At 34.7% G+C, this 17,388-nt stretch overlaps 2 protein-coding genes and 1 long non-coding RNA gene across 3 annotated transcripts in view; 1 reads left to right on the top strand and 2 right to left on the bottom strand.

The window, feature by feature from the left end:
- LOC142353881 (multidrug resistance-associated protein 1-like) overlaps positions 1 to 17,388 on the bottom strand; it is a 653,144-nt gene that overhangs the window by 259,084 nt on the left and 376,672 nt on the right.
- Positions 1 to 17,388, bottom strand: part of LOC142354170 (laminin-like protein lam-2) — a 134,898-nt gene that overhangs the window by 52,612 nt on the left and 64,898 nt on the right. Inside the window, 2 exon segments of the mRNA XM_075406432.1 lie at positions 7,800 to 7,922; positions 8,584 to 8,749. Of these exon segments, the coding sequence (XP_075262547.1) occupies positions 7,800 to 7,922; positions 8,584 to 8,749 (289 nt within the window).
- LOC142354393 (uncharacterized) lies at positions 9,495 to 17,283 on the top strand. The gene is made up of 4 exons (XR_012761082.1): positions 9,495 to 9,683; positions 12,947 to 13,183; positions 16,547 to 16,795; positions 17,185 to 17,283. It is a non-coding gene; the product is annotated as an uncharacterized LOC142354393 (long non-coding RNA).

The following is a 17,388-nucleotide window of genomic DNA, read 5'->3' as shown; positions in this document are numbered from 1 at the left end:
TCGGGCAAATCGACAATATGCGATAACTTCGTAGAACTGAAGAAAAAGATAAAAAAGAGACAAGATTTCACTTTTTAAGCAACTAGAGATGTCCAATTTTGACTTAGAAAAAATGGTACAACAGATATGCTGTTGTTAATAGCTGCCCACTAATAACCTTTCATTTGATTGACATAAATTCAGTTGACCTCAGCTCCCTCGATAAAAGTAAGCAAAGTCCGTTTGAAAGTGAGCACAGTCAGCTTTGAGAGTGAGGCAATTCACAGGTGAACAAAATTTATTAAAGCGAAAGAACAAAAAATCACTCCACTAAGACGGAAAACGACATCAGCACACAATTCAGTTGAAATTGCAAGAAAGATTGGACGAAGCAGAATTGAAGTGAGTGCGAAGTCATAATAATTGTAACAAAAATCTTGAAATGAAAACAGAAGAAGGCCAATAATAGCTTGGCAGATTGCCGGAAAATAGCCGCCGTTGACTCCCAAAACCCCGATTGGGATTATAAAAACAAAACACAGCCAAAACAATTTGGAAGCATGGCTCTCGAACGACTAGTGGGAGCTCAAATCTATTAAAACCTGCTTCGGTCGAAAGAAAAGAACGAGTATCTAAATTCACCATTGGTGGCTTCAAATTTTCTTTTCATTGCACCAATTTTGCTGCAACTCTCTTTTGAGTTTTCTAAAACGAATTGCCGCCATTTGAGTTCACCTGCTGACACTTATGAGATAGAGATCAAACAAAACGAAAAGTCAAGGGCGCAAATATCACCCGAAAAACCAAAACATTGAGGCAAAAATTTTGGATAAAAAGAGAAAAACGTTTACAATACTTGCTTCAAATTTCTTTCGAGAGCAAATAAATGTTATTTCAAAAGGGCCAATAGATTTGTTATAAAACATTCGAACTGCAAAACTTTAAGCAACTTCTATAATCAATTAATTAATGTGATCAAAATCACATTTAATTGGCAATCAACTTAACATAAAACAAAGCAACAACTAAAAACCCCTTTGACCAACTTATTAAAAAAACCTGACTGAATGGTTATACAAATGACCAACACATTCACAAGAATTGCTTCCAACCTATTTCAAGAGTAATTGGAGATGAAATATGATTTTTGTAAAAAAATTAAAAGTGCGAACTAATTTGTTTCATGTCGTAGTTAGAGATACTCCTGTTCCTTAATTAAAGAACACAGGGGCTACTATCAATAACAAACATAGGTGGCAGATTGCCAGAAAGAAAGCCGCAAAAATTTCTTACATCTGCAGTCTCAAAAAAAAACAGTAAAGACAGACCAAAAAAATAAGGACGAGATGCTACATTTTTTGATGAACAAACTGTATAAGTTAATGCTGCCTTTATTAGGTGCTCTCAAATAGCCTTAAGTTAGAGTAACACACACTCACTTGACCTTATCTCTTTGAATTAAAGTAACAAAGAGTCCACTTCAAAGCGAGGAAGTCATTTTTGAGAGTGAGGTAAGTCACATGTGATCAAACAATTAACCAAGCGAACAAAGAAACTCGCTCCGCTAAGAGCGAAAAATGACGTCACGCACGAACTTCAGCTAAAATTGCATGAACGAATGAACAAAAAGCAGATTTTAAGTGGTTGTGACGTCATATGGTCTTTAAAAAGTCTTGACGAATTAAAACATAGCAGGACAAGTCCTGACCTACAATTCAAATAATTTTCATTGACTAAAAAAACTAAACCTATAGCAGACTATGAGTGAATTCTCAAAACCATTTCTAAAAATCAGATAAAAAACAAAATCAATGTCAAAAAGCCGCATGTGAACAAAAAAAACTAGCGAGAAATCGAATTTTCGCTCAAACACCGTTTTCTCACTCTACTTTAAAATAAAGAGTACTTGAAGATGAAATATGATTTTTGTAAAAAAACAAAGTGCGAACTAATTTATTTCATGTCGTAGTTAGAGATACTCCTGTTCCTTAATTAAAGAATACAGGGGCTACTATCAATAAAAAACAAAGCTGGCAGATTGCCAGAAAAAAAGCAGCAAAAATTTCGTAAATCTGCAGTCTCAAAAAGAAAAAGAGTAAAAGACAGACCAAAAAAAATAAGGACGAGATGTTACATTTTTTTGATAAAAAATCTGTATAAGTTAATGCTGCAATCATTTAATTGGCAATCAACTTAACATAAAACAAAGCAACAACTAAAAACCCCTTTGACCAACTTATTAAAAAAAAAACCTGACTGAATTGTTATACAAATGACCAACACGTTTACAAGAATTGCTTCGAACCTATTTCAAGAGTACTTGAAGATGAAATATGATTTTTGTAAAAAAATTAAAAGTGCGAACTAATTTATTTCATGTCGTAGTTAGAGATAGTCCTGTTCCTTAATTAAAGAATACAGGGGCTACTATCAATAACAAACATAGCTGGCAGATTGCCAGAAAAAAAGCCGCAAAAAATTCGTACATCTGCAGTCTCAAAAAGAAAAAGAGTAAAAGACAGACCAAAAAAATAAGGACGAGATGTTACATTTTTTTGATAAAAAATCTGTATAAGTTAATGCTGCAATCATTTAATTGGCAATCAACTTAACATAAAACAACGCAACAACTAAAAACACCTTTGACCAACTTATTAAATAAAAACCTGACTGAATTGTTATACAAATGACCAACACATTTACAAAAATTGCTTCGAACCTATTTCAAGAGTAATTGGAGATGAAATATGATTTTTGTAAAAAAATTAAAAGTGCGAACTAATTTATTTCATGTCGTAGTTAGAGATACTCCTGTTCCTTAATTAAAGAACACAGGGGCTACTATCAATAACAAACATAGGTGGCAGATTGCCAGAAAGAAAGCCGCAAAAATTTCTTACATCTGCAGTCTCAAAAAAAAACAGTAAAAGACAGACCAAAAAAATAAGGACGAGATGCTACATTTTTTGATGAACAAACTGTATAAGTTAATGCTGCCTTTATTAGGTGCTCTCAAATAGCCTTAAGTTAGAGTAACACACACTCACTTGACCTTATCTCTTTGAATTAAAGTAACAAAGAGTCCACTTCAAAGCGAGGAAGTCATTTTTGAGAGTGAGGTAAGTCACATGTGATCAAACAATTAACCAAGCGAACAAAGAAACTCGCTCCGCTAAGAGCGAAAAATGACGTCACGCACGAACTTCAGCTAAAATTGCATGAACGAATGAACAAAAAGCAGATTTTAAGTGGTTGTGACGTCATATGGTCTTTAAAAAGTCTTGACGAATTAAAACATAGCAGGACAAGTCCTGACCTACAATTCAAATAATTTTCATTGACTAAAAAAAACTAAACCTATAGCAGACTATGAGTGAATTCTCAAAACCATTTCTAAAAATCAGATAAAAAACAAAATCAATGTCAAAAAGCCGCATGTGAACAAAAAAAACTAGCGAGAAATCGAATTTTCGCTCAAACACCGTTTTCTCACTCTACTTTAAAATTCGAGCAAAAAATATGCACGCCGCAAAAACTACTCGCTTTTTCAATTCACTTCCTGTTTCGGCGTGACCAACATTACTACTCCAATTTGACCTCAAAAATCATGAAAATGTGTGAACAGATCTTAAAAGACAGCGCCCCAATACAATTCAAAATCTTTGAAATGTAAAAAACAAGAGAAGACCAGTAATAGCTTGGCAGATTGCCGGAAAATAGCCGCCGTTGACTCCCAAAACCCCGATTGGAATTATAAAAACAAAACACAGCCAAAACAATTTGGAAGCATGGCTCTCGAACGACTAGTGGGAGCTCAAATCTATTAAAACCTGCTTCGGTCGAAAGAAAAGAACGAGTATCTAAATTCGCCATTGGTGGCTTCAAATTTTCTTTTCATTGCACCAATATTGCTGCAACTCTCTTTTGAGTTTTCAAAAACAAATTGCCGCCATTTGAGTTCACCTGCTGACACTTATGAGATAGAGATCAAACAAAACGAAAAGTCAAGGGCGCAAATATCACCCGAAAAATCAAAACATTGAGGCAAACATTTTGCACAAAAAGAGAAAAACGTTTACAATAATTGCTTCAAATTTCTTTCGAGAGCAAACAAATGTTATTTCAAAAGGGCCAATAATTTTGTCATAAAACATTCGAACTGCAAAACTTTAAGCAACTTCTAAAATCAGTTAATTAATGTGATCAAAATCACATTTAATTGGCAATCAACTTAACATAAAACAAAGCAACAACTAAAAACCCCTTTGACCAACTTATTAAATAAAAACCTGACTGAATTGTTATACAAATGACCAACACGTTTACAAGAATTGCTTCGAACCTATTTCAAGAGTAATTGAAGATGAAATATGATTTTTGTAAAAAAAATTAAAAGTGCGAACTAATTTATTTCATGTCGTAGTTAGAGATACTCCTGTTCCTTAATTAAAGAACACAGGGGCTACTATCAATAACAAACATAGGTGGCAGATTGCCAGAAAGAAAGCCGCAAAAATTTCTTACATCTGCAGTCTCAAAAAAAAACAGTAAAAGACAGACCAAAAAAATAAGGACGAGATGCTACATTTTTTGATGAACAAACTGTATAAGTTAATGCTGCCTTTATTAGGTGCTCTCAAATAGCCTTAAGTTAGAGTAACACACACTCACTTGACCTTATCTCTTTGAATTAAAGTAACAAAGAGTCCACTTCAAAGCGAGGAAGTCATTTTTGAGAGTGAGGTAAGTCACATGTGATCAAACAATTAACCAAGCGAACAAAGAAACTCGCTCCGCTAAGAGCGAAAAATGACGTCACGCACGAACTTCAGCTAAAATTGCATGAACGAATGAACAAAAAGCAGATTTTAAGTGGTTGTGACGTCATATGGTCTTTAAAAAGTCTTGACGAATTAAAACATAGCAGGACAAGTCCTGACCTACAATTCAAATAATTTTCATTGACTAAAAAAAACTAAACCTATAGCAGACTATGAGTGAATTCTCAAAACCATTTCTAAAAATCAGATAAAAAACAAAATCAATGTCAAAAAGCCGCATGTGAACAAAAAAAACTAGCGAGAAATCGAATTTTCGCTCAAACACCGTTTTCTCACTCTACTTTAAAATTCGAGCAAAAAATATGCACGCCGCAAAAACTACTCGCTTTTTCAATTCACTTCCTGTTTCGGCGTGACCAACATTACTACTCCAATTTGACCTCAAAAATCATGAAAATGTGTGAACAGATCTTAAAAGACAGCGCCCCAATACAATTCAAAATCTTTGAAATGTAAAAAACAAGAGAAGACCAGTAATAGCTTGGCAGATTGCCGGAAAATAGCCGCCGTTGACTCCCAAAACCCCGATTGGAATTATAAAAACAAAACACAGCCAAAACAATTTGGAAGCATGGCTCTCGAACGACTAGTGGGAGCTCAAATCTATTAAAACCTGCTTGGTCGAAAGAAAAGAACGAGTATCTAAATTCGCCATTGGTGGCTTCAAATTTTCTTTTCATTGCACCAATATTGCTGCAACTCTCTTTTGAGTTTTCAAAAACAAATTGCCGCCATTTGAGTTCACCTGCTGACACTTATGAGATAGAGATCAAACAAAACGAAAAGTCAAGGGCGCAAATATCACCCGAAAAATCAAAACATTGAGGCAAACATTTTGCACAAAAAGAGAAAAACGTTTACAATAATTGCTTCAAATTTCTTTCGAGAGCAAACAAATGTTATTTCAAAAGGGCCAATAATTTTGTCATAAAACATTCGAACTGCAAAACTTTAAGCAACTTCTAAAATCAGTTAATTAATGTGATCAAAATCACATTTAATTGGCAATCAACTTAACATAAAACAAAGCAACAACTAAAAACCCCTTTGACCAACTTATTAAATAAAAACCTGACTGAATTGTTATACAAATGACCAACACGTTTACAAGAATTGCTTCGAACCTATTTCAAGAGTAATTGAAGATGAAATATGATTTTTGTAAAAAAAATTAAAAGTGCGAACTAATTTATTTCATGTCGTAGTTAGAGATACTCCTGTTCCTTAATTAAAGAATACAGGGGCTACTATCAATAACAAACATAGCTGGCAGATTGCCAGAAAAAAAGCCGCAAAAATTTCGTACATCTGCAGTCTCAAAAAGAAAAACAGTAAAGGACAGACCAAAAAAATAAGGACGAGATGTTACATTTTTTGATCAACAAACTGTATAAGTTAATGCTGCATTTATTAGGTGCTCTCAAATAACCTTCAGTTAGAGTCCCACACACTCACTTGACCATATCTCTTAGAATTGAAGTAACAAAGAGTCCACTTCAAAGCGAGGAAGTCGTTTTTGAGAGTGAGGTAAGTCACGTGTGATCAAACAATTAACCAAGCGAACAAAGAAACTCGCTCCGCTAAGAGCGAAAAATGACGTCACGCACGAACTTCATCTGAAATTGCATGAAAGAATGAACAAAAAGCAGATTTTAAGTGGTTGTGACGTCATATGGTCTTTAAAAAATCTTGACGAATTAAAACATAGCAGGACAAGTCCTGACCTACAATTCAAATAATTTTCATTGACTAAAAAAAACTAAACCTATAGCAGACTATGAGTGAATTCTCAAAACCATTTCTAAAAATCAGATAAAAAACAAAATCAATGTCAAAAAGCCGCATGTGAAAAAAAAACTAGAGAGAAATCGAATTTTCGCTCAAACACCGTTTTCTCACTCTACTTTAAAATTCAAGCAAAAAATATGCACGCCGCAAAAACCACTCGCTTTTTCAATTCACTTCCTGTTTTGGCGTGACCACCATTACTACTCCAATTTGACCTCAAAAATCATGAAAATGTGTGAACGGATCTTAAAAGACAGCGCCGCAATACAATTCAAATTCTTTGAATTGTAAAAAACAAGAGAAGGCCAATAATAGCCCCAGCTATCACTGTGCAGCTATTAATAAGCATTAGAAATGGCAACTAAGACTTATAAGAACAAAGTTGAAGGAGCGGGCATCTAAAATTGGGCTTTATGGGCTTATACTGTTTTGGTTTTTGAGCTGCTTTTCTGATTGCGAAAAATAAAATTAGCCTAAAGAAGTCGAAAAGATTTTATGCAAAATTTTGAAAATTAGGTAAAAGGAAACATTTTTATGCGAAATAAAAAAGGAGCACAATAATAGCCCAATGAGAATAAGAGGGCGGCTATTAAATAGTAACTAGCTGCTCCTGAAGTATTTTTAAAAAGCAAAAAACCCCAATTAAAGCACGTATTTTGCCTTTAGTCGCCTTCTTGAAGTAGTAGCCTTTAGTATAGTAGCAGGAGAAAAACATTGAAAACAGAAGTCAAACGCCCTACGTCAAAAATTCTCTAAAAACTAAAAATATGTTCAGAAAAATTTTCACTCCACTCTAAAAGAAGAAGGTTCTACGTTTCAAAACTTCACGCTTTTTCGCTCACTTTACTACTCCAGTGTTTCCAAAATCACTACTTAAAATTGGCTTCTCATTGAAATAAAAAACGTCCAAAAATGTGAGATTAAAATCAGCGCCTGAATACAATCCAAATCTTTAGTTTGTAAGAAAACCAAGAGAAGGCGAATAAAAGCTCGCTATCGCAGCTGAAAATTTACAGCGAAATAGAAATTGGGAGGATGTCTCAGTAGGAACATTCTATTCTAAAAGAACTTTAAAATGCGTTCTCGAAAAACATTTTGAAGGGACAGAATCGAGGAAACAAAAAAGGCAAACCAGTATAGAGCTCCTGCATGAACTCAAAATAAAAATGCTCTAGTGGTCAAAGGACTTACCCTGTTGAGTTGACGCGAGGTGGCAATGAGACCTTCAATCTCCCCTCGAATGCCCTCGCTGGATAAAGCCAGATTGGTGTTAGTACCATTCTCCACCCTCAATGCATTTTCCAGATCAATCAGCTAAAACCATATATGGAACAAACTCTCATACACAAACACGGTTCATTATTTATGTTAAATAAATATTTGAAAATAACCAGATAAAATTATCGACCGAAAACCAGTTTATACCGTTTCTTTTGACGAAAAGTCAATCTGCTCAAGAGACCGAAAGAATATTCTAGAACAAAAAGGTCAAGCATAACTTTTGTATAAAAACATTGTACTGGAAAACTTGTGCTGCAATAATTGCTTCAAACTTTTTTCCAGTGAAATTGAAAATAATTCTACAGAGGTCTGCGTAAAACTCAATACGTGTCACTTCTAATGCAAGATCACACACATTTAAGTTTCTATCAGTTGTTTAAAAAAAATTAGCCACTTCTGACATTTCGTGCAAAACGTATCGAGAGATGCAGCATGAAACCAAAATCTGCTGATTTTGAAAAGGTTTCCATCCTCCGGGTAGATTACGAACATTTACAATTTACATTTTATACGCCCCATCAACCGCATTTACAAATTGTTATGATCAGTCCGACCTCTTACTAGGCTTTACAAATCAATATCAGTGCATAAACACGCATTCGTTTGTTCAGCAATGGTAATGAAAACAAAAATGATCACGGGGAAAAAGAAACAGTTCAGAGCATGAAAAAATTTGAGAATTTTAATTGGTTACCGTGATATTGAGCAGTGAAGCCTCTTGTATGTACGGAGCGAAGTTGTACTCGGGCACTGGTTTGTTCACATCGTTGTAGACACGAAGTGTCATTTCGTACACGAAATAGACGAACTCATAGTACTTCCTCAGCAAATCTCCCACCGACGAGTCAATCGAGTTCAAACTGAAAAAAAACTGAAGCTCAATAATCGCCGACATCTCTTACGAGAAATCCATTCTGTCTCGGAATGATCTATTCTGTTGATGACGCCATTGAAATTTCAGTTATAATACAGTTAAACATTTTTTGTTCAGAAATAGGGAATAGTGGTTATGGGAATCGAAGGACGGGAGTAAAATGGATTTCTTTCAAACATTAATTCACTTTTCGATCGAAAACTTGTAGAAGATGTGAATAAGAAACTCCTTCAGTTCACATAAGAAATTCGACAACTACAAGACCTAACTCAAAGATCTAAGTCAAAAAACGCAAACTTTTATTATTACGCGAAAAATGAATGAAAACTAGGTATCAGAAATACACAGACAATTACAAAATATATCAAGTATCTGATTAAAAAGAGGATATTGTTTTCTCTCGACACAGATAATTATATTAACTTGAGCTATTCATATTTCATATTTTTTATAAAATTCAGATTACAGCAGATGAGGTTTTCCGAAAGCAATTCACGGTCCTCAATTTAAATAATGTGACAATCGAACCATTTAACCAATTTATGTTCCCAGTTAGCAACAAAAAATTACTTCATTTCAAAGTTTGTTCTTCACAATAAAAAAACCATTCCCAGCAGTCAACATATATAATACATTCCCTTCTCAACCGGGAAACAAATTCAAGCTTATGTTCAACTGAGCAACTTTTAACTAATTAACTCCTTCAGAAAGAATTGCTTGCACCTGATCAACAGCGCTAATTTCAATTTCTATGTAAAACATGAAAGCAGCAAAAGTTGAGAGCATTTTAATAAACCTTGAGGGTACAAAATAATTACTTTGAGAATACCTGTAAACCGCAGTACATATCACTAGATTTTTATAGTTTTAATTATTATCTCGGAAACTTCTCACCGCGTAAATAACCTTAACTTAGAGATGTAAGTAAATTTTGTTTCCGTTTAAATAGTAAAACCATCCAATAGTTCTGCAATAATAAAATGAAGTTACGTAAGTAACCTCTCTAGTTTTAGGGTAGAAATTGAATTTTTGAAGCAATATAATTCCAACTTATAAAATTTCGAAAACATTTTTTAAAACATTGATCACCTACACTAGTGCCCTGGCCAACATATGAAGATGCGAAGGGTTGATGGAGTTAATCTACTTTACTTTGAGGTACCTGTCAAGTAACCACTGCGTGATCTCTATTTTTCATAGGTAGGCCAGAGCACGTGTGTAGGAGATCGATGGTGCAAAAGAAGTTGTCGAAATTTGATCACACGTTGAAACACTATTGCGTCGAAAACTCAAATCTGGTTAGTAAAACTAGGGGGTGATAACTTACAGCTGACGTCCAGTGTACTATAGTACTGACGTCCAGTGTACTATAGAACAACAATTGTGAGAACATTATATGCTCGCATTTTAAGCCATTTTTTACTAATGTAAGGTCAAATTTTTAGTTAAGTAATTTAATGATTTTATAATTTTACACAATGTTATATCCTTAACTTTATATTGTTTCTTTTACCATTTGCATTTTATTCTTATATGCATCAGAGGAAATTAACAATGTTCTTTTTTATAGGAAATTAGGTGACCTAATAGATATGAAGGACAGCATATAGCAAAACCATAAAGTGGTACACTAGATCGAAAATATGTCTTTATTCTCATTAGCAGGGCTGAAATTAAGTTTTATTTGCGATCTGATGTGAAAACATAGCCGGCAGATTGCCGGAATAGCTGCGAAAGAATAGACCTGCGTGCCATATAATAGAGATAGAAACAGATACAGATCTAAATTGAAAAAAATCGACGCGGCTCAAAAAACTAGGCTAAAATACATTGTGATAAATTAATAAAGCTTGTTAAAATTCGTTCCACAGAAGCCTCTTATTAGGGACCTTTACTGCACATGTGAGATCCTTTGACCTTAAACAAATTCAAATTAAACTTGCAAAAGTCATTTTATTGAGTGAGGTAAATTTTCTCACTCTACTTTAAAATTAGAGCGAAAAAATTTCACGCCGCAAAACCACTCGCTTTTTCGCTCCATTTCCTGTTTCGGCATGACCAAAATCACTACTCCAATTTGACTTCAAAAATCATGAAAAAGTGTGAACACATCTTAAAACATAGCAGGACAAGTCCTGACGTACAAGTCAAAAAATTTTCATGGACTAAACAAAAAACTAGACCAAGAACGGACTATGAATGGAATGGGAAAACCATTTAGAAAAAAATCCGATCCAAAAAATCGAAGAAAAAACAGTAAAAATCAAAGTGAAATTGCCGCATGTGAACAAAAAAGCACTAGCGAGAAAGCGAATTTTTGTTCAAACACCATTTTCTCACTCTACTTCAAAATCAGAGCGAAAAAATTTCACACCGCAAAACCAATCGCTTTTTCGCTCCATTTCCTGTTTCGGCGTGACCAAAATCACTACTCCAATTTGACTTCAAAAATCATGAAAATGTGTGAACAGATCTTAAAAAAAAGACAGCGCCCCAATACAATTCAAATTCTTTGAATTGTAAAAAAACCAAAGGCACCGCAATATAGCTACGCTCAGCTTACAGCTTCGCAGCTATAATTACCATACATTTCGCCATGCCTCCCGAGCCATGGTCATGACTTAGCGGCCCGTGGGACTTGATCTGCATATATCAAAACCGAACAAATTATAACGACAGAATATGTAATACACTCTATTAAAAGTGCTTAAATCTGATATATGCAACTTGAATAATTTCATTTTCGATCTAATGTCCTAGATAAGACTTTCTATCTATTGTCCTGCCACCACGTAATGAAATCGGTCAACAAAATCACGTACGCTTATCAATTGTAAACCCATTATAATACTCTTTCAATCCATAAACTACACGTTACCTGAAAAAACAGAAGACTAAAGGTATAATAGATTAATCATTTTTCCACACAACGCGTATTTAATGACTTCATCGTAGTATCATTGACTCAAAAGGCAGCTATTATTGGACAATGGACCTTCGATCAAAAATTAACAACTTTTAGCAAATTTTGGCAAAACTTTTTACACTACGGCTCCCCTACGCTAGCGATCTCGGCTGTGTGATTTTGACACTAAAATTAAGGTACAGTTACCAACTACCCGTGTTTCAAAAGGACGAACTCCGTAAAACAAACTCCTTTAAAATAAATTGTCTTAAAATATGATGTTTCTACGTGTTCGATTTTGACTGACCATGTATTTTTGTTAAACATGGGAAATATAATTGAATAACGTCGCGCGAATAGCTTTCAAGCGACTGGCCAATGGTTAGTTAAGATTTAGGAGGCTAGCTTTATTGCAGGGGCGTGGGGTGAGCGCGTCAGGCTTGGGGGTTGATCGCACTGGGTTACGGGTGGAAAATTCCAACCATAAAATTGTCTCCAAAACAGTTTTCGGTGAATTGTTTACTTGAGTCGAAAGGCTCTGGGTATAGGCTGAAACGAAATCTTAGTCACCCGAGGGACCTGACACGAGTGCGCTTGCGCCCAAGGTCCGAGGGGGCCTAAAATTTTGTTCTAACGTATTTAAAGAACCAAAGGGAACGAAATTGTAAATTTCATTTAAAATTGAGTAATTTAAAAGAGTATAATTTTGCAAATTATAGAAAGAAAAGTTTTTTTCTTAAAAATATTCAGGATTTGAAATGGACCAAACTTCTCTGTCTCCGATAGCAACCTAGTCAATTATTTATAGCGGTTTGATTCAGGCGTCAAAAGTTAGATTTCTTAGTTCGAAGGATTGAACTTTGACTTAAAAAAAGTGAAAGTCAAATTTTTAAGTCTAAGTTCAATCTTTCAAACTAAACTCTCTGCCTCTAGGCGTTAAGTTGTAATCCCGTTTTGAGGACGGAAAGTCAAAGGGTCAGACGAAACGGTTCTTTGTTTGAGAGCAATTAAACAATCAATGTGAGTTACTTCAAAATTTTTGAAAACTTTTTTATACTGAGAAAAATTGAGGGAGTTCATCCTCTTGAAATCTGGATATCTGAAAAGAATTAGCGTTCAGGAAGAGCCGTTTAAATGCTTCCAAACGTTTGCTTAAAAAAGGTGAAACTTTTTGGTGGAACATTAAATTTTCAGTTATTAAAATTATTGTGTGCTAAATTACTTTTGTTGCTTATAATATTCTTAAGTATTTGCTCAAAACTTTGTTTTTGACTACAGTTATGGAGTTCGACGCAGAACGCAGAACATCCACTTCATTCCTTCTGGAAGAGAGACAGGGCGACACACAAAGCACTTCAGCACAAACCGAAGATGATAACACAAATGCGGACAACTTTCTTCAAGTGCCGAAAATTGTTGTTAATTCAACGCCGAAAAGAAAAATAGGAACACATCAAGCTTTTGCAGATGTAAATGAATTAAAAAGAGTCAACAATGATATATTTACAAACAAAGGCCTTGATTTTATTTGAACCAATTTTATTGAAAAATATTCAAGGCAGAATTTTCCTCGAAATATAAAATATGAAATCAAGTACAATATGAAAACAACCTGAAAGGATAAATTGAACCTCAGTCACTCAATTACTAATTGCTCATCTTCAGCACATAAAAAGCGAACAGATCGAAAAAGGCACACTGAAACATTCTACTGGAAATAAAAAACCCACGAAGCTGTGAAGTGAATTGAGGAAAAACCGAAAACGTAACCATATTACTGAAAAACTTTCTTTATGATAATAAGGCATCTTAAGTTACAAAATAAATTGTCACTCTTAATAATCACAAAATACATCTAAAATGCAAAAAACTGGTGAAAAATTCAAAAAATCAAATCTTCAAAATAGTTGGCAATTTTCTAACACTAGAGGACTAAACAGCTCTTGCCCAAAATAGCTCGGCATTGAATTCCAAATCGACTCCCGAACAAAATAAGTCAAAATCCCACGAAAGATCTCAAAAAAGCGGCTGCATTAAAAACGACAGCCCGGTCATATTAATTTAGAGGGAGTGTAGCTTAGAGATATCTCACGCTTGCAAAAATAAACGACCGAGAACGGTTCAAACTCCCAACTTCCCGCATAGCACTCTACCACCTTTAAAACGGTCTCGACTACTTGATCGATTACAATCGCCTTTATTATAGCAACAGACCTTATTTCGTGTAAAATTACTTGAGAGCGAAGAATGTTCTAGAACAAAAATGAAAACAGTCGAGCAAAAATTTTCGCATAAATAGACGAATGTTCAAAATGTCTGCTTTAAATTTTGTTTGAGAGCAATCAATAAAAACAAATAAAGTACAATTAAACACTAATTCTTCTAGAGGGTTCACACTATAGCTACTAACTCAAAACTATTTAACCAGTGAAATTTTCATGGTGTCACAAAAAAAATTCACTTCATCGCTCTCCTAAAAATCAATGCACCTTTCCAATTATAGAGCAAAATGTAAAATAAAAACTCTGGTCAAATGTTCGTTACTAAATTCACTTCGTAGCTTCATTTCCGGATATAAAGGTTTCAAGTCAAATTTAGCGAAATGATGGATTATAGAAGAAACGAAAACCTAATAGACGAGTAGTGAAAATACAACTGGCTAAAACCAGAAAAGAGGCAAAATGTGAACATGCCAAAATGTCAAAATGCCTCATGTGAACAAAAAATCACTCGTGAAAAATGAAAATTTGGTTCAAACAAAAAAACTAGGCCTAGAATGAACTATGGATGGATCGGGAAAACCATTTAGAAATCCGATCCAAAAAAAAACGAAAAAAAAAAACAGAAAATAAAAGTGAAAATGCCGCAAAAAAACAAAAAACACCAGCAAAAGCGAAACTTTTGTTCAAACACCGTTTTCTCTCCAATTTAAATATAGAGTGAAAAAATTTCACGGCGCGAAACTACTCGCTTTTATGCTCAAATTCCTGTTTCGGCGTGACCAAGTTCACAGCTCCAATTTGACTTTAAAAATCATGAAAATGTGTGAAGAGATAAAAAGATTGCGCCTGAATAACAGCCGTTGAGAGGCTGACAGCAGCTATGAAACATAAACCGACTAAATTCCGACAAATGGCTCTCAAAATGACAGGCGAGGCAATGTAACTCAGAGCGGCAATGTAAAACGGAAAAGAAATGATTTTTTATAGAAAAACAAATTAAAAGTGCGAATTATTTTGAAGTCATTCCGTTGTTCAACACTCCTGTTCATAGTGAGTCAATAAAGATGCGAGTATCAATAAGCATTAGATAACTAAGACATGATAACTAAGACTTACAAGAACCAAGTTCGATTAACGGGCATCTAAAACTGGGCTTTATGGGTTTATCCCGTTCCTATTTCTGATTTTGTTTTTTAAATACTGACTATGTTCAAATAGAATTAATGAACAGGAGTGTCCGTAAAGCTGTCTGTGTGAGGATGAGCTCTGACATAACCATAACTTCAGGTTGACCATAGCCTGACCAATGTTGGCTGCAATGATAGTACCACGCGAACTTTTCAGACGCAAAAAAAGTGGCTATAGTCACCAAAAAAGAGCAATTTTGCTCAAAAAAATCAGTCTGAAATGTGGGGAATAAAAAAAAAAAAGGGCAGCTGAGAACAGGCCGCTGTGGCCTAATGCTGCTCCGCTGCGGTTACGCTGGAACCATTACTTAATTTTATTAATATTACTATTATTGTTTATTGCTTTGCTGAGCAACTGCTGTGTGAAGACACTTTTAGCAGAATGAGAGGAGTAAAACTAGCCTAGAGAAGTCAAGAAGATTTCACGCAAAATGTCGAACAAGCTGTGAACTAATGTAAAGCGAAATATTTTTATTCAACGCAGTGAAAAGACATAGCAGGACAAGTCCTGACGTACAATTCAAAAATTTTCATTGACTAAACAAAAAACTAGACCTAGAACGGACTACGAGTGACTTGGGAAAAATATTTCTAAGATAATCAGAGAAAAATTCCGTTTGTCGATGTGAAAATTCCGCATGTGAACAAAAAACCTAGCGAGAAATGAAAATTTGGTTCAAACAAAAAAAAAAAACTCGGCCTAGAGTGAACTATGAATGGATTGAGAAAACCATTTAGAAAAAAATCTGATCCGAAAAACAGAAAAAACAGTTAATATCAAAGTGAAATTGCCACATGTGAACAAAAAACCCCTATCGAAAGAGGGAATTTTTGTTCAAACACCCTTTTCTCACTCTACTTTAAAATTAGAGCAAAAGAATTTCACGCCGCAAAAACCACTCCCTTTTTCGCTCCACTTCCTGTTTCGGCGTGACCAAAATCTCTACTCCAATTTGACTTTAAAAATCATGAAAATGTGTCAACAGATCTTAAAAAAAAGACAGCGCCCCAATACAATTCAAATTATTTGAATTGTAAAATAAAAATAGGAGCGCTATAATAGCCGGCTGAGAAGCTGAGGCGGCTATTAATTACAATAGATTAGATATTACTTCTTTTTGTTCGAATAGAATAGAATTCAACAGACTTCAAATATCGATGCTGGAGCAATTCAGGTTTTTGAATAATGCCTGCAATACTAGGCAAACGATTTCTTCCAGGCGGACTAACATATTATCCACAACCAGGAATTTCGATAAAAAAAAGAACCTGTATGAATAGAGAACGAACTTCCGAGTCTCTGATTAGCAGACTTAAATTTTTGTATGTTGACCCAATTACTTAAATATACTATAGGGAGTTATAATTTCATGGAGGCCATAATGAGGAAGACTCGAATTTCCTTTGACTTTTGTAAGCATCTGATAAACCTAAAAATCAATAGACGTATCATGAAAATTGAGGCCAAGGAGACGACACAATTGACGAGGGACACATGGACGTTGAAAAAGTTCTCTTTCACACTCCAATTTCCAAGACGGAGAGAGCACTCGTAAAGAGCAGCGATGTGGCCGTGATTGTGGGTCAGCCTGCTACGCACGTTAACTCAAAACTTTGCGATTGGTTCTTTACTGGGCTCATTATTCTTGTTGGAGCTATAATTGCAGTCACTACTATTAGCGTTTTTCTAATATTCGTTCTCAAACCAGACGATTGACGTGTGATAAATTGCCCTCAAATAAAAATTAATTTTTTGAGTAAGAAAGAATGTCCTAGAAAAAGATATGAATGGATAGAAAGAAATTTGACAATTAATTGAAGCCGGAATGTCAAAATGACATATCACAGTTTTATATCAAAATTTATTGGGATGCTTAAACATGAGCACCAAAATCCTGCTGCATTTTCAATCCAATTCTCATCAGCGAAATGGCTGCAAAAAATTTATTTGATAAAATTCGGGATAATTTTGAAGCAAAGCCAGAACAACCATGCTAGCAAAACTCGCCAGAAAATGAAGAAAGGCGCCGATACACAAATGCATCAACAAGAAGCAGGGTAAAAATAGGCACGAATTTTCTTTGAGAGCAATTTTAAACTCATTCAGTCACAAACAACCCAAATCAAAATGTAAGAACTGCAAAATGAACTGATGATAGCGCATAAGTAATTTCCCCATCAAATTTAAATCTCTCCATTTAGACCACCAAACAAGTGTGCTATCGAAGCTATTATTCAATTAACATAGCCGGCAGATTGCCGGAATAGCTGCGAAAGAATAGACCTGCGTGTCATATAATAGAGATAGAAA

Source organism: Convolutriloba macropyga, chromosome 15 (assembly GCF_964194025.1).
Source record: "Convolutriloba macropyga chromosome 15, txConMacr16.3, whole genome shotgun sequence".
Lineage (NCBI taxonomy): Eukaryota > Metazoa > Xenacoelomorpha > Acoela > Convolutidae > Convolutriloba > Convolutriloba macropyga.
Note: the sequence above shows the minus strand (reverse complement) of the source record. Positions and strands in the feature narration are given on the sequence as shown.